At 40.9% G+C, this 24,288-nt stretch overlaps 2 protein-coding genes across 3 annotated transcripts; one reads left to right on the top strand and one right to left on the bottom strand.

Annotated features, from left to right (window-relative positions):
* Nucleotides 1-295: 295 nt before the first annotated feature.
* LOC117560543 (complement factor H-related protein 1-like) lies at nucleotides 296-22,336 on the bottom strand. Its single transcript, XM_034237453.1, has 7 exons — nucleotides 22,153-22,336; nucleotides 21,152-21,334; nucleotides 20,870-21,058; nucleotides 20,603-20,782; nucleotides 4,575-4,766; nucleotides 3,312-3,491; nucleotides 296-643 (listed from the first exon to the last, which is right to left on the bottom strand). Exons 1-7 carry the CDS (start codon nucleotides 22,220-22,222, stop codon nucleotides 453-455), a joined length of 1,185 nt encoding a protein of 394 aa, XP_034093344.1. The 5' UTR covers nucleotides 22,223-22,336; the 3' UTR covers nucleotides 296-452.
* On the top strand, nucleotides 8,690-12,270 carry LOC117560539. Of its 2 annotated transcripts, XM_034237448.1 has the most exons (3): nucleotides 8,821-8,842; nucleotides 9,624-10,202; nucleotides 10,245-12,270. In XM_034237448.1, exon 3 carries the CDS (start codon nucleotides 10,278-10,280, stop codon nucleotides 11,790-11,792), a length of 1,515 nt encoding a protein of 504 aa, XP_034093339.1. In that variant the 5' UTR covers nucleotides 8,821-8,842; nucleotides 9,624-10,202; nucleotides 10,245-10,277; the 3' UTR covers nucleotides 11,793-12,270. The 2 variants fall into 2 exon arrangements, with proteins under 2 accessions (XP_034093340.1, XP_034093339.1); XM_034237449.1 differs by having other exon boundaries at nucleotides 8,690-10,202.
* Nucleotides 22,337-24,288: the final 1,952 nt, after the last annotated feature.

A 24,288-nucleotide genomic window follows, 5' to 3' on the forward strand; every position in this document is an offset into this window, starting at 1 on the left:
GTGGCATCTAGTGTCATCATATTCAAGAAGAAGCAGACATCTCTACAGCACACCAAAACGATACAGACTGATAAAGTGCATTACAGGAGCGAAGAGAAATATGTATTTCTGTTTTCTGGGGAACTGCTCCTTAAAAACTGTTGAAGAAACATTCATGGAAAATTATCTTTATGTTTAAGGACAATCATTATTAGGAAACTTGGCCCAGTTTGGTCCTTTATTGTGCTTTATTAATATTTTGGATATCATCATGAAAGATAAAGAGTTCATCTGATAAATAGAGGCAGACATCTGACCAAGTCAACATATTTGTTTTATTAGAATGACCACACAGAGCACTGGGTTACACACACTTGATTAGGAAAGAACTGGTCTAACTCTTTACTTTGGTTAATCATGTACATGTTTGTCCAGCTAGTTCATGGTCATCACATCCAGTTGCCTAAAAAGCTTTAGTGGCAAGTAGGAAGGAGGATCACACCATCATTACATTTCTGACGCATGTCCACTGCGCCGTCGTGTCTTCCACTGGTACACCTGAACTCGATTGTATCATCAGGTTTTGAATACAATTTATTCTGTTGAACATGTCTGAAGTCAATATGATGTGTAGTCATGTCTTGGCTATTCACAGTGCAGGGTTCTGCAAGAGAAAATGGATACACAGCATATTGTTAATACTTAAAAGTCATTCAGAGGGGCGGGTATATTGTTAATGGCATATGACTACGCCACCAGAACCCTGAGGCGGGCAGGGAAGATAGTGGCCAACCCCTCCCACCCTGGACACAAACTGTTCACCCACCTCCCCTCTGGCAGGAGGCTGCGCTCCATCAGGACCAAAACCTCTCGCCACCTGAACAGTTTCTTCCCCTCTGCTACCGGCCTCTTAAACAAGGCCCGGCCCCACCACTGACACTTTACCTCAGCCACAACGTAGACTCTATATGCATTACATTAATGCACACAATGCTCAAATACTGCTTACTGCACATATTCTTAGTTCTATATTTTATAATTCACTCCACTCTATTTCACTGTAAATAACTGCTTTATTTAATTTAATTTATTTGTATTGCTATTTAACTATATTTTATTACAGTGTCCTTAAAGATTTTTTGTTTTATATTAGATTTTTTTTGTTTTATATTTTATGTATATGCACCATGACATCAAGTCAAATTCCTCGTATGTGTGAACCTACCTGACAATAAACCCGTTTCTGATTCTGATTCTGATTCATACAGTACGTACTGCAAATATATTTAGGGCTCGAAAACTATAGTCCAAAATGTAATCAGTATCTTGTTCTGTTACAATACTCAACATTCAAAGCCTTACTAGCTAGCATACTGGTAAACAGACAGGAAGTTATATTGCCTTATACCAAAAACCTCACAGAATAAAAAAATCAGGGGCAGATCTACGGGGGGGGCAAGGGGGGGAAGCTTCCCCCCCCACTGTAGAGCCTTGCCCCCCCAGCTGCCCCCCTAACTTTTGTTTCCCTAAAACTGTACTAAAATAAACCTACACTATTTCCACAAGCTTCTCAAGCAACAAAACAAGCATTATATTAGTTAAAAGTGAATCATTTTAAATATAATTTTAGGCCCGATAAAAACGCAGCTACGTCCCTGCATTAAACTGCGGAGCGGCGTTCACACAGACCGCGGCTCACACCGCTGCAGAGAGGGAGTGAGCTGTCCCAGCACCTATGGATCAGCTTCCCCTGGGAGCATTTCCCTTTCCACTAGTTTTGTTTTTACTAAGGACGAGAGCTTGAAACTAAATATTAATAAAACGCTGCCGTTTGAATCGATAGCGTTTAACAGACGGGCGCTGTTTGGGGCGTTACGTTACAAAATACTACGCAGACAGCGTTAGCTGGGAGATCGATCACTTTGTTAAACTACGCGGTAGCCTACTATTAAATCCACGTAAACTACACATCACAGCAATGAGGCCAGATCAATGAAACCAGGATACATCCTTTACTGTAAAAACTGGATCCAAACACAGCTGCCTGTGTGCGCTTAATCAATACTTTCTGATGTTATATGATATGCTACATATTAGCTAGGCTACATGGCCCTAACGTGTAAAGTTATACAAGCATTTGTACCAGTGCTTTTCACAAGTAGACTCTTGCAGGCCAGAGTATAGGAGTGATTCAACAACAACACAAAGACATATGAGAAGTGATCAGGACGAACAGAAAGAGGAAAAGAGAGTTCACTGAAGAGACCAGGAGGGTCAGAGCAGGAGGAAGAGGAGGAGATGAAGAGACCAGGAGGGTCAGAGCAGGAGGAGGAGATGAAGACATTAGTGAAGAAGAAGAAATGTATGTGAGGAATAAAGATGAAGTATCAGAAAGAGGGACAGAGGCAGGGATCAGGAGGCAGATGAAACTCCAGCTGGACCACATGGTATGTTCTTATTCTCCTTACATATTCCATCACAGCAGCACAATAGCAGCTCTTAGTATTGACAAATATTGATTGAAATGTGTTGCTGCACAGGTCACCTTCAGCTCTCTGAAGAGATGGGTGATGTCATTTGTGTACTTAATTATAAATTGAAATGTTGAGCTTGTCAATCTTAATCTGAAAATACAAAAACTGAAATATAGGTAAGAGAAGAAACGGACACTTTTGTGATGTAATTCCCTCAATGCAGATCACACATGGACTGATCCATTATTTTAATAGGAGGGTAAATGATATGGCGTGACGGGGTTGAAACAAACTGAGGGACAATATTGCAATTTCATAGATAATTCAAGTATTTTTTCAGAATTTATTTTTGATCAGTTAAAGTTGATAAAGCATATGATTATATTAGCAGCAACATTTTGGGATAATTGGCCATTTTGATTGGTTTGATATTAAATTAATATGTAATAATGCTTAGTGAGGACATACAAATATGTCTGTCTAATACTAAGAAAACCAATTTTTTAAAAACAAAATATATATTTAGTTGTACATTGTAATGCAAAAAAACCTGTTCCATTAATTCATTGCTTTAAAATACATTTTGTAGTTTCCTTTCATTTAAAATGGTTGAGGTAAGCTTGGTGGACTCAAAGGGCACCCGATTGTTTGTCTGAACACCTTGTTTCTCTTGTGCATTAAGAACACTTGTGTTAGGGCATGAATTAACAATAAATAGGTTATATACAGTATAAAATACCACGTACTGTCCGCCCTCCCATGCCACCCTGGCATGACCTCTTGCCCCCCCCTTTTCCCCCCCATGTAAAATGTTCTAGAACCGCCACTGAAAAAAATGTAAATGAAATTGTAACTTACTGAGGCATCTCATCTGTCCAATCCATTCACCATTGGTGCAGGTTTTGTGAGGATCACCCTGCATTTTGTAGTAATTCGGACAGATGTATTTAACCCTGTCTCCGTGCCTGTTCCTGTGTCCAACAGTTCCCTCAATGTCTCCATCTTCAAGGGGTGTTGGTCTTCCACAACCCGAAAGAGCTAAAAGAATGTAAAAAAAAAAACCACACAAATAAATAAACAATCTTAGGGTTTAGAAGTCTGTAAACATACTGTACACACTGCCATTTTACTAGGTTCACTTAGCTTAAATCAAATACAGTCTATTGTCACAGCTCTGCAACAAATCATACCGTAATGCAAGTTTTAATGTTCAGGTCATGAACAAGGCGGAAATATGTCCAGATTGCAGTGTATTTTATGAAAGTTGAGTCACCATGAAACAGTCAGAATAACTACTCTATACTAAAAGAAAGACGTTGATGTATTGTAAAGCAGCAAGAAAGAAAAGATTCATCTCCACATGTTGGGAAGGGAGCACTCCACTGTCCGTTTGCTAAGCATGTCACTTCTGCATTCCCCAAAAGAGTGTCTCCATTTTCATGGCAACTAAACCTCAACTTTTCGGGGTCTGTGTCGAGGTGTACATTGTCAGATACACCCGTGACTTTGCATTTCTCTGTTTGGAGAAGAGAATCTGGTCAATCAAGAGTTTGTACAGCATAAACAATAGAATGACCTAAGATCTGAGTTTTTGGATTTCTTTTTTTATATTGGAACCATATAGATGTACAGAAGAGTATGTTGGATGTTTGATTTTAATGAGTCTATAACGAGCATTTTTAAGCCAACAATAAATCACATTAGGGAGGTCGGAAATAAACAGCACTGACTGCTAACTGAAGTAACAGTTATAGAATAGCTATAGTAAACAAAGTTAACTCAAAGATAATTACTAATGTCAATGTCAGCTCGTTTCTACTGCCGCCAAGGGACACATTTTTTTTTATATGGTAGGTTTAGTTATTGGTATAGACAAAATATATTGCAGATTCTTGAGAGGACATTATGCTGAAACATTTCTGTAATTATTGATCACCAAACTTTGAGCTTAATGTTAATGTATCTGATAAGTTAACATTCATCTTCTGTATCGCTAATACAACTTTGCAGGTGATGTCTGGGTGAAATAGAAATCAATATTGTCAAATGAAAAAACTTAGTGTCAAACATATAAAAAGTATTTACCTAGATATAGTACACAAAATACTTTTTTTATTTTACCTTCACAAGTTGGGAATGCATTGTCCCACTGTCCATCTTTAAGACATATCAGCCTTGAGCTGCCATTCAGATATTTCCAAGGACCGTCACAGCTGAATTCGAGGAAGCGGTCAGGAAGTATGGAGTCATCATTTTCTGGAATACCTTTTACAATGAACCCTCCATCTGCAGGCGGGAGTTCGCAGCTCAAAGCTGAGTAAACACAAACACTCAGTTAGGTCAATGAAGGAAAATAAAACAAAGTGTGTAAAACACGTTTTAGTAAACCCAAAATACAATGTGAGCCTGAAAATAAGACTAATATTTTCCTATGACCATCACTGTAATCATTATAGGTTAGAAACAACGTTTTGAATGTCATTGTTGTATCATCAACAAGTTGCAATTGAGGTAAGACAGTGAGAGGCACGGACCACAAAAAAAGCTTTGGTGTTGCAGTTGTGAAACATAACACATCACATAGATAATCCAAAATGAACCCCAAAAATCTAATCTGAATGCATTGACGCTTGGATGTTTTATACCGAAATGCACCTTGGGAGTTGTGTTAACCTCTCTCCCATTGTTTTACTACAGTCTTGTACCATCAACTTTTTATCAAAGAAACACATACTTTCTAGTTGTTGCTCTTTGGTTCTGAGGATTCAACCGGGAGAGTTTTGTGCCAACTGAATCCTTTAACATTAACGCAGGGCTGCCTACTAAGATACCGAAGAAGCACCCGTGCTTTAATAAAATAAAATCTTTCTTTTTAAATAACCATGAAAAGAACTGTAGCAATGAAGTTGATAGTAATCGACAGAACGTTGAACAATATTGTTGCTGTGTTGTTACCAGACTTACGATCACATATTGGCAAGTGATTGGTCCAATTGTCCAGGAAACAAGTCCTGGTGTCATGCTTACTCACCATCTGATACCTGTAATTAAACAGTACAATAAAGGTTTACATGCTGAGATGAACACCATCAGATAAATAACCAAGGGTTGCAAAAACAAAGTGCCCGATTAATATCTCTTTATGTGCTACTGTATCACTCTATCACTATTAAAAAAGACAGTAGTTATGTGTTGTGTAACCAGGGTTGGGTTGTAACGGAATAGGCCTACATGTAACGGCGTTACGTAATCAGAATACAAAAATCAAGTAGCCCAACTGTATTCAGCTTGCGTTACATTTGAAAAACGAGTAATCTGATTACAGTTACTTTCGTAAACCTGAAGTGAATACATTTTGGATTACTTATTGGAATTATTGGTGGAAAGATTTCCTCACAACATTTAATAGTCATTATTAAAGGTACAGCCGAATCATCACAGCGCACAACAACTTTTACCGCCGCAGATGGACCAAAAAAGGAAGCGTTTGAAAAAAAAGGGGCGGGTCCGCTCAGTGAAACAATAACAGTGATTCTACAATTTAGGGTACATTCCATGTCCATTGATGTCAATTGATGATAATTATAATTATTCTTTCTATTTTCTTCAAAAATATCATATTTTGCCTATTATTGGAAAGCATGTTATAATATCACACAAACATTATGTGCATCCTATACTTAGTTTAGCTTGAAATGTGTCATGATGTTCTTAAATTGACAGTTTTTGCTCTGTCCGTTTTTCAGTGGAGGGTGTCTTGGTTTCAAAATAATGAATAAAAACCATTAACCCTTTGGAGTCGACCGTCACGCCGGCGTGATCAGATCACATGACCTGTTCCAAGTCGGTGCCGCATAAAAACAACAGTCCGGACAACATTGCCGTGTGTTTCTGTCGAAAGTACTGGCTTGAAACTATATCCCAGTCTTTGTTTCATGCAAAAAGACCCAGTAAACACGGAGATACGATAATATAAAGTTAATGCATTTCAAAAGTATAGAAAATGGAAGCACATATTTGAATATCTTCGCCATATTTGATCATTTTACGAAACGGAAAATACTGGAAACTGTAGATCCTGCTCAACAGGATGTATATGTGTATTTCTGTCGAAAGTACTGGCTTGAAACGATATGCCAGTCTTTGTTTCATGCAAAAAGACCCAATAAACACGGAGATACGATGATATAAAGTTAATACTACTATTTCAAAAGCATGAATAATGGAAGCACATATTTTAATATCTTCGCCGTATTTTATCATTTTACGAAACGGAAAATACTGGAAACTGTAGATTCTGCTCAACAGGATGTATTTACCAGGGAGGGGGTGAGGGAATCAGGTAAACGGAATGATACGAAGCGAGACGAAAAGAGACGAAGAGGGACGGCGGGAACCGAAGAGAGACGGCGGGAAATGGAGAGAGACGAAGATATACGAAGACAGGTGGCGGGAGACAAAGAGAGACGGCGGGAGACTGCGATTGAAGTAAAGTGACAGACAAACATTGACAATTTAGATATAGTTAGATAGATTTAGAGTTTTGAAGATTCAACTATAATGAAGAGAACTCTGAACGTGAGTCAAGCTATAAGCTTGTTTTTTGACATGGAGGAGGAGGAGGAGCCTGTGATGTTGCCCTCTGTTACCTCATTCACACCAACGCAACTCCAGTTCAAGCTCCGTGCTAGAGCTTTTCAGGTTCAGAACCAGTTCTTCGGTTTAGCTCTGGCTCTTTTCACACCGCCCAGAGTCCGACTGGTAATGCGTCGTTGCGTCATCGTTTGCGTCATGACGTAACCGTTTGCGTGCCTGCTTCATAAAGCCAAACCGCGCGGATGAAATCAGTTGCATTCATTTCTTATGGCTCTATCTGCAGCTTTTCCGGAGTCATTTCTGTGGTTTAGTTATATTCTTATAAAAAAGTGTACTCGTGTCAATAAAGGTTTTTTTAAAACACAACTGCTTCCGAGGTCGGTCTTATTTCTTAAGGTGGACTGAACCATGAGTGTGGAGTAACGTTGTATCTTTCATTTACATTAACTGTAACCTTCACCCAGGTATTTAACAGCTGTTCTCAAATAAACACGTGAAGTAAAGTTTAATATTTATAGTTTTATAGATTTATAATGAGTTATAATGAGAGGTGATCAACGTGAATGCTCAGGTTCCACCTTAACACGCAGACACGTTGCTTCACCGTGAGCAGAAACCTTTATACAGTCTATGGCTGAAACTCTTGTTAAGTTTCTCCATCATTGTGTACAAACTGGATAAAATGCGGGCTTTTTGTTGTTGTTCAGGAGTTGATCTGTCTCTGCCCCTGCCCCCGCCTCGACGTAAGCGTGACGTATGTGGTGCTTTTGCTCTGGCCGGACCATTTTTTGGTGCTTGAAACGAACCGGATTCCGGAGCTAAGAGGCTGCTCCACTGCGGTGTGAAGAGGAAAACCCGGTGCTTTTCAAGCTCCAGCTCCGAACCGGCCCTGAAACACCGTTGGTGTAAATGAGGTAAGAGTCGTAGTTGACAGAAACTGCTTTGAAGCGTGGCACAGATAAAGACAGAAAAAAACAGATTTTTGTACATAATGTGTGTATATATATATATATATATATATTTGTATTATATTTATAATAACACTTTTGCCATATCAGAACGAAATCACATGTACATTATTTAAGCTTTTAAAGTTAGTTTTGTTGTGCCTACTGTGTCACTGTTGACAGAACTTGAGAAACGAGGGAAAAAAGCCTATGGATTCACCTGTTATTTGTTCATAACATTTGTATATAGGTTCATGCTACCTAAATCAAACTTTCACATTATCATAGTGACATCCCATGTATATATTTCCAGCTTTCAAATGGTTTCGTTGTGTATGTTTGTGTTACCTATATGAAAAATAATATCATTTATCAAAATCTGTTTTTACGTTTTTTTTGTGATTTTGGGTCCAAAATGTTCATATAGTATCTCAAAATGACAGAAATAACTATCAGGTTATATAGGTGAGGTTGTCCTTAAAAAAAAGATACCAAACATTGACATGCCAAACATTTCTTAATGGGGTTTAGTAAGACAAATCAAAAGTATGCGAAAACGGCCAAATTAGCCCTGGACTCCAAAGGGTTAAAGTAAATAAAAACTATTATTCATTTATTTCAAAAGTATAAATACTAAAGATTAATCATATTTTTTTAATTGATTTCCTCCTTTAAATAATTTAAATAATTTAAATATCTTAATATATGAATGTCCGCAAAAGTTCTGTCAACTATGTTACAAACAGAACTCCCCCCTTTAACTCAAAAATGGTTTGTCCCAATACTATGTCACCAGCATCACATGATGCCATGTTCCTCTTTGGCTGACATTTTGAACACACTGTGGTGAGTGTCCTCTAATTTTTTACAATATTCTATGTATAATAGCACATTGTCAATGAGTATATTAACTGACCATCAACAATGTTACGTACATTGTTATGGTTTAAAGTTGTTTAATGATTTTAATTCAATGATATGTTCAAATGTGATGTTAACCTGTTCAAGAAAATGACATGTGGTCATCCAGGCAAGGCCTACCATTGAAATGATGGGTCAAAATAGGGAAATTGTCAACTAGGTTACCTGTCAACTGAGTTACTGGGTAACTTAGTTGACAGGTAACCTAGTTGGCAATTTGTATGACATGTAGACGTCATTACACAGCATTATCATTCTACATATGTCCAACACACTTTTTTATCCAATTATTTAAAATAGATGTCAGCAGCTGAGAAACAGCGGAGATACAGGGCTCGTCGAGATGCTGATCCTGCAAGAAGGGCAGCATATTTAGAGAAGCAGAGAGAGGCATGGCACAGGTTCAGATCAGAAGGAAAGGTGAAAACAGTGGCAGAGATGAGTGACAGAGATAAAAGAAGCAAGAGGGCCTATTGGAGGAAGGCACAGCAGAGAAGCAGAGAAAGATAGCACAGGCTTGACAACTTAGCTACACCACCAGACAGTCCAGACAGCCAAGTTGAAGTTGTCCATCAACCTCAGGAAACAAGGTAGAAACAGGTTTATGTTTTCAACAGGAAAATTGTGTAACAAAGTAGAAGGTTTCCATTAATATGCTGTATACACAGCACATTATCTGTAACGTAATTTATTTTGTTTATTTCAGACAGAAAAAAGCTGGAAGAAAAAAGGCCAGGAGAGAACACTCAAAATTACACAGAGAAATACAAAAACTGAAACATTTGCTCGGGAAACAAACCAAAAAAACAGACAAACTACGCAAAAGACGATGTGCGGTCTCAGAGTCCCCGGCATCAAAAACAAGGCGACTGCTACACAATGTCCCTGTTTCTGGCGAAGTACGGAGATCATTGCTTGTTCATTATGCCCTCATGGCCAACATCAAGGACGCCTTTGCCACCACAAAAAGGAGAACACACAGGCAGGCAATGTCACAAATTCTAACTGGGTGGATCCTTAAAAAGTATGGATTACAAAAAGAAGTTCGTACAGCACTACACATCTCCAGAAAGAGGAACAAGAATCCTGCTCAAGGCAATACAAAGTACCGAAGCCTATGCTTCCGAATTCAAGACAGCGTCATTGCTTACCTGACGAGGGATGAAAGCAGCCGATTGACAGCAGGTAAAGCACAAACAATCACCAGGCGGAAGATAAAGAAACAGAAGAGGTTTTTAATCATACCCTGAGAAACCTCCACAGGAAATTTCTCACTGAACATCCAGTAAGAGAGAATTACAATCTCTCTTACTCCAAGGAGTAAGAGAATTACAATCTCTCTTACTCCTTGTTCTGTCGTATGCGTCCCTTCTGGGTAGTTAACCGAACACTTGCAGACAGACAAACCTGTCTTTGCAAGGTTCATGAGAATCTTTCCTTTCTGGCTGAAAAGCTTCACACTCTCAAGTTAATTAGGAGCGTGGACATGGAAGACCTGACATCATCAATAAGCTGCAATCCAAATTCAAAGGACAGCATGTACAACGAGTGTCCCCACTGCAAAGGACAGGAGTTTGCCATAGCAGCAGAAGTTAACCTTCAGGCAAATGTCGAACTCACTCAGTGGTCAACTGAAACAGTCATCAGAGAAAAGAAAAACAAAGATGGTAAAAAGGACAAGGTCCCCATGAAAATCACTGTGAAGAAGAAAAAGGACATAGTGTTGGCGGATCTGCTGGAGATGTTTCAAGGCCAATTGAGACATTTCAAACGGCATACATTTAACATTAAAAGCCAGTTCACCCACTACCGTGAATTAAGAAAAAGCATGACCAACCAAGAATGCTTGATTCATGTGGATTTTTTGGAGAACTACTCATGTAAGCTTGCAGCAGAAATCCAGGCAATGCACTTAGCCCCAAACCAGAAGCAAGCAACGCTCCACACAGGAATTCTTCATGTTGGTGGGACAGCAGAGCACATGTGCTTTGGCACAATTTCGGCATCAAAGGAGAAAGGCCCACCTGCCATTTGGGCACATTTGTCCCCCATCCTGGATGAAGTGAAGGCCTCGTATCCTTCTGTCGAGGTGGTGCATTTCTTCAGTGACGGTCCATGCACGCAATACAGACAGAAGGGAAACTTCTTCCTCTTAAGCACAGAGCTGATGAACCGTGGTTTCAAAAGGGGGACATGGAACTTTTTTGAAGCAAGCCATGGGAAGGGTGCTCCAGATGGAGTGGGAGGCCTCCTGAAGCGAATGGCTGACAGGCTTGTTAGCCAAGGTCATGACATCCCTTCAGCAGAACATCTCTACAGTGCTTTGGTTAACAGCGGAACAGTTAGGGTGTTCTACAAAAGAGAGAATCTTGTGGATGAAGCAATTAACAAGATGCCAAGTCATCTGCCAGCAGTGCCTTCAACTATGCGTATCCACCAGGTGGTCACAGGGGCACCAGGAGAGATCTTGTATCGAGATGTAAGTTGCCCTTGCACCGCCAGACAAAGTTATGAGTGTCGCTGTGATGACACTCGTACTTTTAGTTTTGAGGTTCAGCAAACGACCCCTTCGCTGCCTCAAGCACCTAAAGGCAACAGCAAAGAGAATGAAAGGCTGTGGGGTCCTGATTCAATTGGCCAGTGGTGTGCCCTTAAATATGATGAAGACATTTACCCAGGAGTCATTCAGGAGGTCATGGACACACATGTGCAGGTAAAGTGCATGCACGTTGCCGGAGTCAACCGGTTCTTCTGGACACTAAGAGAGGATGTGCTTTTGTACCCTTTTGAGGACATTTTGAGAGTGATTCCTCCTCCAAAGTCAGTGACCTCACGCCACGTGGAGATTGACAAAGACATCTGGTCTAATTTCTAAAAGGTCCAACTGAATGTTGCAATTGAATAGTACTGTTCTGTTGAATATTAATGTTACTGTACTATTCTTTAATATTTCGTTTTTCGGTAAGGCTTCACTTGGACCCCTGTGCTGGTTTGAACCCATTACAAAACCATTACTTTAAAAACTGTTCTTTATTTGTTCCTCTACTGTGGGTTTGACCTTTGTCTGACATACAAGTCACTTTCGATGAAACCGTCAAATTTCTTAATGTAAATGTAAACTATTTAGACTGTTCTGTAGGAATTGAATTAGAAATGAATTCTGAATGTCTGAATTAGAAGAAATTGTTCCAACCTGATCAGAGGGAATGTTTAATTTGCACTGTGTGATTTTTTGTTTTGCTTGTTAGTACATTTCAAATGTAATGTATTTTGTATGAATTTGGTGTTTCATAATTGAATTAATTGAAAGTTTCAATTTAATTTTGCACTTCTTCCTTGAAATAAACATAGTGCTGATGGTTAATAATGTGTCCAGTCAACTATGTTATTTGCGTCAAATGTGTGACTTTCATTGTCAACTATGTTGCACCTCATTTTTTCAAATTTAAAATATATAAAATAGTGCTTCTGATATCCTTTATAGCATAATGTACATCTACACAGGTTGGAGTTTTACGTGACATCTCTTAAAACTATCAAAATGACCTGTATGGTAGTTTTATAATAGAAAATATCCCTATCCTTAATGACAGTGCTGAACATATTACATGAAAAAACAAAACTTTAATACAATTACTTTTGAATCTTTTAAAAATCTTTGGATATATGGTAGAATAGACTCAAGAGCCTTTCAAATTGGATTTTACTTGAAGTGCAGGACTTAATGAAATGATTGTAATGACATCAAGTTTGTCCGTAACATAGTTGACAAACTGAGTAGTGAAAACATCCTTTCCCTTCAAATAAAAAATAAAATAAAAAAAGTTTAAGCTTTGCTAGTGGATATGTTACACTGAGGAATATACTAACTTGAACCACTGATTGTTCTATTGAGAAAGATAACTTTTTTTTTACAGTTTTGTTGATGTGAAATGTACCCTAAATTATAGAATGACTCAACAACGAAACATGGAGGAACAAAAGTCTGCGTTTAAGTCATGTGTGTGTGTAGAGGTGTGTATGGTTAAAAACACATCAGCCTGCGGTCGCTCTTTAGCCTTATGATTCTGAAGATAAACACAGCGAGGCGGTGCGTGAAAGGCACTGCACGTTCGTCTTCTCAGAGGCTGCCTCCTGGTGCTGCAGAGATTTCATGAAGTGAAGGAGGTTTTCCTTCTATAAAAGAGCTGTGGGCAGCAGATAGGCCTACTGTGAGTGTCACGGACATTAATTCATAGACCAAGGCAGACTGGTGCACAGAGTCTCCTGTTTTGCCAATCCGGTGCTTAAACAAATATAGCTCTACACCCCTGGCCGACATGTCCTTAAAATGAAGTCAGAGTTCGACATTTTAATTCATGTCCTGCCAACACTGGCAGGACAGAATGCCCGTTCTAAGCCGTGTCCCTCACTCCTCACATCCCAAGCTGCATCCCCAAAAAGTGTATTATGTTGTTACATCGTTTCAGATGTGATGTTTCAGTTGTGCTCTTGATACGCCATTAAAACAGTAAAAACACGTTCAGTTTCCTTTTGCTTTTTTTGTCTACTGTAGATCATTCTCATATGATTAAGTTTGTCCTTTGCAGGCCACCGTAGCTGGTACGCCACACGGTGACGTGTTAAGGTAATAGGCATTCAGTTGTTAGTCGGCATGCAACGTACATGTTCACTGTACATGCTGTGGTCATAAATAAAGCCACCACTTGCCTATGCATTGTGTATTCCTTGTACATACACACATGCATGTATTAAGAAGTATTGACAACTTCTACATGGTGTCAGAAGCAGTGGTGAGCCGTCAGGGCCCTCTAGGCCCTCTGTGAGGGCCTAAGATATTCTAAAAAGTAATATTTGAAAACATTAAAAAAAACATTTTTTTTTAAATATTATTTTTTATATTTTTTTGTTGTTACATTTTTCATTAGTTTTACCAAAATAACTTGATTTAATTGTATTTAAAATAATATTTCCAAAGAAATGAATCCTTCGAATCTGCCTGTTCAGTTTCTGTTGGAATGTGAAGGGTTAAATGCCGTCTCTGCGAGTTACGGCCCGTCTACACTACAGGCGTCAACAAATGCTTTCAACGCTTCGCCCATTCATTTGAATGGGGTGACGTAGGATATTTTCAAACTTCGCCGAACTGCATTGTGGGTAGCATGGCAAGGCGTTGCAAGCATCGCGAGCGTCTATCGGCGTCAAAAGTTGAACAATGTTCAACTTTTGAGGCTCGATGCTTGCTCGAAGCTGGCGTCAGCCAATCAAATCCCGTTTTTGCAATTCCCGCCAGTACAAGCGCTAGCCAATCAAACCGCGTGCAAGCTGGGAGAGCCAGACCGCAGTTAATTTCCTCATATTCCAAACGAGAAATTACGGGAGCAAATCACCCGGTTCTTTCCGACCAGAACTATTTACCGGGATACAAACCGGAGGAACCAGGCATGGAGGGAGGTGGCAGAGACAGTGGGTGAAACTGGTAGGTTTTCGCCTGTTTGGGGATTTTATATCTAGTTTACTTCGTTTTAACATTGCTATTGCTTTGTATGTCGGGGGCGGGAGATTCATGTGATTGGTTGTTGGTCGCCTTGGGCGTGAGAAATCGCCAAGCCTCAGACACGCCCAGCTTCAAGCTTTTTCGATGCCTGTAGTGTAGACGGGCCGTTACTGTGAAGACGGGAGAGCTTGTTGGTCCCTCTCTACATTCACAGAGGGCCCGCTATAGTAACTCAACGAGAGAGTAATGTCAAATGACAGTACAATTGACCAATCATATCTTCCCTCTAAATGGGCGGGCTTTATTTTCCCGGACTTTATGACAAGTTCTGCCCGCTGTGAGGTCTATGCAAGTGGTGCAGTGACGCGTCCTAAAACCCGGAAGTAAGCTGCGCTCGGATTCCCTCGACAGAAAGCAGTGGGATTTCTCCATAGGATTTTGGAAAATAGCTTGAAATAAGGTCTGTGGAAAACGAACCTGTTAGATAAATGCACGTTTTGTTCAGCCGGATAATATCCACATGTCTACCCTAGTTTTATTATTTTCGAATCATAGATAGATGATTAGCATAGTTTGTTCATGATGGCTCACTTCAGTGATAGTGATGATGACATCGTTGCGAAATTATTAATCGAGTCATTTTCAAAATTGAGTTAGCCTACAATGATAAACTGGAGTGGCAAAGGATCAGCTGAATGACCCGCAAGTGCTTCATCCAATAGGACAGGAGGATGGACTGTGTGTTTAAGTGATTTGATCATCAAAGGTAGGCCTAAGTCATTTTCAATGTGGGCCGCCGTGCCGACTTAATTCATTTGTAATTGTTACTTGGCTGTGGGTGCCCTGTCATGATAGGTGTTTATATAAATGGTGTTGTTCTGTGTGGTAGAGGGTCGCTGTCATTGATGCGTTTTGCACCCCGGGCCGCTGTTTTGATATTCCGCTGAAGTATACGCTGTGACGTAATATCGCTTCTTTTCTTTCGAGGGAAGGGGGGGGAGGTCAGAGGGCCTAGGTATAAAAGTCACGGCTCGCCACTGGTCAGAAGACGGCACGAGCCTCTCCTCTCGTCTGGAGAATTTTTTTTCCACGGACCGTGCTAACGCTAACTAGCTGGCTGAAGCTAGCCCCAGCTACAATGGCGGATGGATTTCGCCGTCCGGACCCTGTTACGTTTGAAGAAACGTCGCGGAGAGCTGGCGGATCTTCGAGAGGGAATATGAAATCTTCATCGCCGCAGCGCACCCAGACAAGGCTGCCAGGACTAAGGCTTACATCCTCCTCAATCTCGCTGGACCAGAAGCCATTGAACGTGAACGATCCTTTATGTATGCAGCTGAAGTGCGCGTGCCAGGCCCCGACGGTGCGGTGATCTCCCCAGCTGAATCAAGGGAGGACCCAGACTGTTTGATACGGAAATTCAGTGAAATATGCAACCCTCAACATAACAAAATAATGGAAAGGCACAAGTTTCATTCAAGAAATCAGAAGCAAGGTGAGAGTATTGAGTCATTCATCAGCGATCTGAAGATAAAAGCTAAAAGTTGCCATTTTGGAGATTTAGCTGAGGAACTAATCTGTGACAGAATAGTATGTGGCATAATCAATGATTCTTTAAGAAAAACTCTGTTGAGAGACAGTGAACTGACACTTGCTAAAGCTGTTTCAGTCTGCCGTATACACAAAATGACAGAGGAAAGCAGCAGGACGTTAGCCGTTCAAGCTACCAGTGTTGATGCAGTGAGACCTGTTTCTAGCAGAAGGTATCAGCCAAAGCCACAGTCACTCACTCACTCCCAGAGCATCTCTAACTGTAATAATTGCGGAGGCAGCCATGCAGCAATGCGAGAAAAGTGTCCAGCTTTCGGGCAAAAGTGCCATAACTGTGAAAAAGTTAATCACTACAAAAAATGCTGCAAGTCTAAACCACGCAGCTACAGTCATTCAAATAGAAATAATCACGTGGATGGCGTAGATATCGAAAGACGTGTTAATAGTTAATAGTTAATAGTGTTAATCCTCAAGCTAAAGACAAAGAAGAAGGATTTGTTACAATTCACATTAATGGCATACCAACTGAAATGAAAGTTGACACGGGAGCTAAATGCAATGTGTTGTCTCAAGAAACGTTCACACAAGTGACCAATGGCGAGCAACTTGTGAAGCAAGAGACTGCTATAAACCTTGTTGCTTATGGAGGAAGCAGGATTGAGACCAAAGGCCTGGTCACACTGCCTTGCTGCTTAAAGGAGCAGCACCAGAATATTAACCGAATATTTTCCGTCTATGACGGATTTTTTTTAACAATGACGGACAAATCTGAAAGCAGTCCGTCATTTTGACAGATTAGAACAAACTCGGAACAGCGCCAAAGTTTCCCCGCAGCGAGGCTCCGGTGTTATGCCGTGTTATGCATGCCCTCCAAAAAGGAAATCATACCGTTTCCAAACCTAACTGTGCCGTACAAATCATTGAAATGTCTGTGAGTTTTGGCTTTACGCTGTGCACGCTCCCGCGAGGTGCAGCAGCCATGCATAACACGGCGCATGTGAACTGTCTCCCCCCCGTTGACAGTTCACGAGCATGCTTCCCCCACCCCCCTTCGTCAGAGTTGTGTAAAGGCCGACGGGTAATTCTGGATTTTGACAGAAGTTTTACGATCCTGTCCGTCAAAATGACGGGCAGTGAAAAAGTCTAGCGCAACCTCTGAGCAGCACCATTCGTTGCCTTTCTTCATAGTGAACAAAGATGTGCAGCCACTACTGGGATTTCGGGCATGCGTAGACATGGGAATTGTCACATTGAGCAAAGATGTCCACCAGATCACTACGGAAAGCAACACGGATTTCACCACACAGACACTCATGCAGTACAAAGACATGTTTGATGATGAACTTGGAGAACTACCAATCACTTACTCCATGACAGTTGATCCTAGTGTACAACCTGTGGTGAGACCTGCCCACCGCATTCCTATTGCAATGCAAGACAGAGTTAAAGCTGAACTTAACCGCATGCAAAACATAGGTGTCATTATACCAGTTACTGAGCCCACAGACTGGGTCTCATCTATGGTGGCAGCACACAAAAAAGACAAGCAGGAAATAAGACTGTGTATCAATCCACAAGACCTCAACAAAGCGCTGAAAAGACCACATCACCCTATGAGAACAGTAGAAGAAGTTGCAGCACTGATGTCAGGAGCAAAAGTGTTTTCTGTGCTAGATGCTAAAAGCTCTTTCTGGCAGATACGTCTCGACAAGAAATCCTCCATGTTGACAACCTTCAGTACTCCATTTGGGCGGTACAGATTCCTACGGATGCCCTTCGGCATTAGCTCTGCTAGTGAGGTATTTCAACGCTCGATGGAACAGCTGTTTGCAGGTTACCCATGTTCTGTCATCGTTGACGACATCATCATTGGTGGCCGCGGAGTTGCTGAGCATGATGCCAACCTCAAGAAGGTGCTGGAACGAGTGAGAGAAGTCAACCTGAAGCTGAATCCAGCCAAGTGCAAGTTTCGCCTGGATCATGTAGGACAGGGGTACTCAAATACAAATCTTAAAGGTCCAAAATAAATGTTTCAATAAGACAAAGGTCCGTTTATTACGGTCATTCAAACTTTTAAACAATTGCAACAAGATTCTTAACACGAGGTTGCAAAAACAAAAATAATCTGTATGCAGCAGTTTTCATTGTTATTGTTTCTGTGCTTGACCCCTCAGAGTCGCAGTGTAAGAGCTGCACAGTTAGGAATAAAGACAGCTGCACCCTCTTTCATTCAGCATTCCCATTATTGCTTTATAAATGTCTTGCCCCCTTGTGTGTCCACTGAGGTTCGTCAGGCCCAACACATCTTCAACAAACTCCCCCTTTGCCTCATCATAAAAACTCACAAACACCAGCAACTGAGCATTGTCAGTGGTGTCAGTGGACTCACCCACAGCTAAGAAAATGCACTGTGCATTTTTTATTCCATCACAAAGCTGATGAATCAAATCACCAGCCAGTATTTATGTTCTTCTGGTTGCTGTGCAATCTGAGAGGGGATTTGCTTGATTTGACCTGTTATTTCCTCTTTTTGTTTGCCTTCAACATGGTGGCCATCACTTCAGTCATGCATTCTTTTATACTGCAGTTATTATCCAGTGGAAAGTCCTTACCTACTGGCCTAGTTCAATCAAAGTGGTTACTTTTTTTTGGCTGGGCAGTGTAGTTTTAAACACCGTCTTATTTGACTTTCTCAGGACTTAAAACAGTTTTTTGGGGGCAGACCCCCTCAAAGAAAACAATATATTTACACACGTAAGGTCATCATCTTAATAGTTGTGTATGCTCATCCGTGAGCAGAGCATCAAGTTGACATGTCTATTACAGCTGAATGCGGCGATTACCATCTTGTTCAGCAAAACGCCTCACAAACGTATTAAGATCAACAGCTTTAGTGCGTTTTGATTCAATGCTGAGTACAGTCAAACTGACAGTCTCTTCTCTGTCAGTGTAGACCGCAAATACCTCATTCCTTCAGCGCTTGGGTCCGAATGCTTCTCGTTTTGCGCCGTCCAGTTAAAAATGAAATCGCCGCCAAATCGTATGTCCACGCTCGCGCCAGGACCGGGGGAGGGGTTACATGACGTGCATCTTGTGCTGCATTCACTTGCACTCGGACATTAGAGACTTTCTCTCATAAATGTCCGATGAGCCACAACTTTTCTTTCAAAACAAAGCTGCCAACTGGGGTGGCAGCTGGGGTGGCAAGGCCTATTTTTAGGGTGTCAGTTGCCACCCCGGTAGGTGAAACTAGGCTACTAGCTACAGTACAGATGGAACTAGATGAGCTGTTAACTCTCGCTCTGAATTTTTTTTGTTTTTGTTTTAATTCTCGCTCTGACTTAGACAGGTTGAAAGAGACACACACATTTTTCCCACCCGCATTCCGCGAAGACCCGCCCTACTGTGCCTCTGATTCGCAGATTGTTTGGGGGGAAAAAACGCTGACTGGATGCTGAATGTGATTGGACCAAAGCGTTGACACACACAGGTGGAACACAGTGGAACAGTCAGACATGCAGAGCGCTGTTTGCAGTGGACATAGCGGAGAATTTTGACTCTGTGGCGATGTCTCACATATAATACAGAGAGATCATACATATCCATCCATCCATCCATCTTCTCCCGCTTATCCGTGGTCGGGTCGCGGGGGTAGCAGTTCCAGCAGAGAGCCCCAAACTTTCTTTTCCCTGGCGACATCAACCAGCTCTGACTGGGGGATCCCAAGGCGCTCCCAGGCCAGCGAAGAGATATAATCCCTCCACCTGGTCCTAGGTCTACCCCTTGGTCTCTTCCCAGCTGGACGTGCCTGGAACACCTCCCTAGGGAGGCGCCCAGGTGGCATCCTAACTAGGTGCCCGAACCACCTCAACTGGCTCCTTTCGACGCGAAGGAGGAGCGGCTCAACTCCGAGTCCCTCCCGGATGACCGAACTTCTCACCTTATTCCTAAGGGAGACACCAGCCACCCTGCGGAGAAAACCCATCTCGGCCGCTTGTATCCGCGATCTCGTTCTTTCGGTCATGACCCATCCTTCATGACCATAGGTGAGGGTAGGAACGAAAATGGCCCGGAAGACAGAGAGCTTTGCCTTCTGGCTCAGCTCCCTTTTCGTCACAACGGTGCGGTAAAGCGACTGCAGTACCGCTCCCGCTGCTCCGATTCTCCGGCCCATCTCACGCTCCATTGTTCCCTCACTCGAGAACAAGACCCCGAGATACTTGAACTCCTTCACTTGGGGTAAGGACTCATTCCCTACTTGGAGTGGACAGTCCATCGGTTTCCTGCTGAGAACCATGGCCTCAGATTTGGAGGTGCTGATCCTAGAGATCATACATATGAAAAGTATAATTTGCTCAGAGTCCGGAGACAGTGGTGGTTCGGTCCGGATCCGGACCGGAGTCCGTAGTTTGAGGATGCCTGATGTAGGATATGTAGGTCACATTTTCACAAGTGAAGGCCTAAAGGCAGACCCTTCTAAGACAGATGCAATCACTAACATGCCAGTCCCCACAGACGTTGTCTCACTACAGCGTTTCCTCGGTATGGTTAACTAACTCGGCAAGTTCATCCCGAACTTCAGCGACATCGCAGCACCACTGAAAAAACTCATAAACATAAGGTTTACTTCACAATACCTTGACAAAGTGGATTTGGGTGCCATCCATCTCGGGTGCATGTGGCCATGTCGTTCCTGTCATCTTTCCTCCTGTAGCCTCTCGCGCACCCATAACGTGTCATCTCACCCGATTTCAATGTTAGCTGCCAACGACTGTCCCAAGACACATGTGGGACTCCTCGTTTGCTGCACGTAACCTCTAGAATAAGAAAACGTTTTGTAAATCTCAAGTAATCGAGCTTATGAAATATAAACAAATAAAACAGCATTCACAGCAGTGTCATACCTTGGCATTCAGGTGTGATAGTCCACTCTCCGTCCTCTTTGCATGTAGTTACTACTGAGACCTGTTGATGACTAAAAATCCAGTGGTTGTTTCCACAATTTACTGTCACTTGTTCACCAGCTAGAAACGTGTTTCTATAAGCAGGTTCATAGCTGGTTCCTTTCAGCCCTGGCAGTTTACATGTTATTGCTGTATTTGTTGGAAAATAAACATATTATCCGTCAGAACCTATATTTATTGGGAAGTGTCACCAGTACACTGCATTACTCAGTTTTTACTTACGTTCACACAGAGGTGTGGGGCTCCATTCTGCTCTTACTCCATGCTTTGTGCATTTTGGAGATCTGGCATCAGCAGGTGTAAATGAGGGATCACACTGAAACTCCAGGACTTGATGTTCTTTGTACTCTTGGATTTCTTCAAGCACTTCACCATTTTCAATCTCGGGTGCTGTACATATTATCTCTGTTGAATAATACACAAGCAAGAATAAAGATTTCTGAAAGGTCACCTATTATGCAAAATCCACTTTTTCATGCATCTTATACATAAACATGTGTAAAGAAATTCTGAAAGTTTCAGGAAAAAAGATTGGCTCACTTTTTGTCCTGATCCATTGTCACTAAGTGTCACCAGACACTGCATTACTCAGTTTTTACTTACGTTCACACAGAGGTGTGGGGCTCCCAACAAACATAACCCCAAAAACATTTAAATGTAGCGTTTTAAAAAATAATTTAGGGAATGAAACAGAAATAAACAGAATGACAATTTCCCTTGAATTTTCAGTTAAACTGTAAATAATAATAGTTAAAATAAAGTGAAACAAACCATTTAGAAATGAATACTAGTCTCCAATAAAGAAAAATAAGATCACCCTTTGATGAGCAGCAATTCAGTTTTTGGGTGCTGAACATATTATCTTTGTTGCATAATACACATAAGCAAGAATACAAATGTATTTAGGAAAAGGCTAATTAAAAAGCCGTAGAGTTGATGCAGCCTGTAACAATGGGGTGTGGGAGGGCATGGTGGTATAACATCTGTTGCTGTTCTTTAACTGCAGGTTCATTGCTGGTTCCTTCCAGTGGTGGCAGATATAGTTTACATTTTATTGTTGCACTGTCCGTCACAGAACCAGTTTTCAGTGGTTTGTCTGATATAACAAGTCAATTGAGTTACTCAGTTCACACATAGGTTCACATTAAGTCCTGGATATGGTTTTATTCATATATAATATAGAGAAACAGAGGGATTAATAAATAATTCCCCCTCTTGCTTACCTTCCTGTTGTAAAGACGTATCCATTTTAAGGCATAGTATAAAGAACCCAAGAAAGTAAACATATGTCATTGTGAGGATCCAGGAATAGCTGTACTTCTGTAATTACTTAAATCGACTCTTTCTACACAGTGGAAAGTACAAACAATTGAATGAAACTGTCTCAGGAACATGAGTACCTCCCCCTTAAAACACGCACGCACGCACGCACGCACGCACGCACGCACGCACGCACGCACGCACGCACGCACGCACGCACGCACGCACGCACGCACGCACGCACGCACCACACACACACACACACACACACACACACACACACACACACACACACACACTCTCTCTCTCTCTCTCCGATTGGTTTACCTATATATATGTTATTTGTATTATATAACAACCCTGATATGGAAATAGTTTTTCCACCGTATTTTGTATTTAATAAATTTCAGCATGCAAAGTTTGCAAACAATGATTTAGGTGCAGGCAGCAGGTTATATGAGTAAGTATAACAAATAAAATATAAAAAAAGTTTCAGTTATTTAAAGAAGTCCACGAATTTGAGGACAACAGTCTGACCAGTGTTTAGAATAACTTGTCCTCCCCTTTTACCTTCTATAGGCTTATACGGTAATGATGTCCCTCTAAGAGGTCCCAACAAAGACCTATATCCCTCCAGTTCTCATAAATGTACACTGGCTTCCTGTCTGTGGAATAATATATTTCAAAATTACAACTTACAAAACTTTTTTGGTGTATAAAGCACTGAATTGTACAGATTACAGTAGCATGAAATGTTGTCAATCTCTTTCCTCTGGTTTATCATTAACATGTTTGTCCAGCAAGCTCATGTCACTTCCAGTTAGCTCAATCGTTTACTGGCAGAGAGCAGGGTCATCACGCCTTCAAAACATCGAACCCATCTCAATGTACCAAAGGGCATTCGTTTGACAGACAGTGACATACCAGTGATGGGAGAGGGGCAGTGGTATACAGTTACTAAGTAGATTTACTAAAGTACTGTACTTTAGTACAATGTAAGTACTTTTGTGCTTTTACTTGAGTAACATGTTGAATGCAGGACTTTAACTTGTAACAGAGTATTCCTAAACTCTGATACTTCTACTTTTACTCAAGCACAAGATCGGAGTACTTCTCCCCACATCTGCACAGGGGGCATTTGAAATAAAAAAACTGTTTGCAAGCAAGGTACATACTTTGAAATACTTATAATAGTAGAAAGTATCGTCATCATCTACTCAATGACATTCTTAGAGTTGGAAAATATAGATGGTAATAAGGAGTATTTACATATTTTCTCATAATACATATACAGTAAGGAAGGAAACAGACTGATTGAACGTGTATTTTTTATATATGCTCAATTTTTGTACTTTTAATTAGCATTCAAATGGTATTCAGCCAAATCAGGCCAGTTACTTTGAGTGAAATAACCCCTTCACTGGCAAGTGGGCAGGAGCATCACACCATCAACACATCTCATGTTCAATGTTCAATGTGCCGACAGGTCTTCCTCCTCCTTCTGATTTTGAAGTTTCAGGTTCCATATCTTCTCTTTTTATGGTGCTTATGTTGTATATCTTATAATACTACAGAAATTAGGTCAACTTATAACATTATATAACAGTGTGTATGATCAGTATATATTAACAGTATATTGCAGTATATACTCACTGTATACCAGTACACATGTATAGTATATACAAGTATAAATGTACAGTATGCAACAGTAGATTACGTGTATTGTGAAGACATGGCTTCAGTTCAGGGTTAATATGATCATAATGGTAACGTGTATCTCCAGCAGGTAAAGTGTACTTCTTGAAACTCCTTACCAGGACCTTGATGTGTTACAGGCAGCAAGCCTAGTTTTTAATGAACATTACTCTTACTTTCAAAATGAACAAATCCAACTATAAAATATTTATTTGTCTATTTGTTGGCAAATGTAGCTCGGTATATAGAAAATAGTTCCTACATGAAACTGCTCACAACTGCGAATTATTTTGATTTCCGGAAAGAAACACTGCTTTTACATTCTACATTCAAAACGTATCTATTTGAGGCTATAGCAACACAAGCCGAGTGGCATCTAGTGTCATCATATTCAAGAAGAAGCA

The sequence above is a fragment of the Gymnodraco acuticeps genome, unplaced genomic scaffold (assembly GCF_902827175.1).
Source record: "Gymnodraco acuticeps unplaced genomic scaffold, fGymAcu1.1, whole genome shotgun sequence".
NCBI lineage: Eukaryota > Metazoa > Chordata > Actinopteri > Perciformes > Bathydraconidae > Gymnodraco > Gymnodraco acuticeps.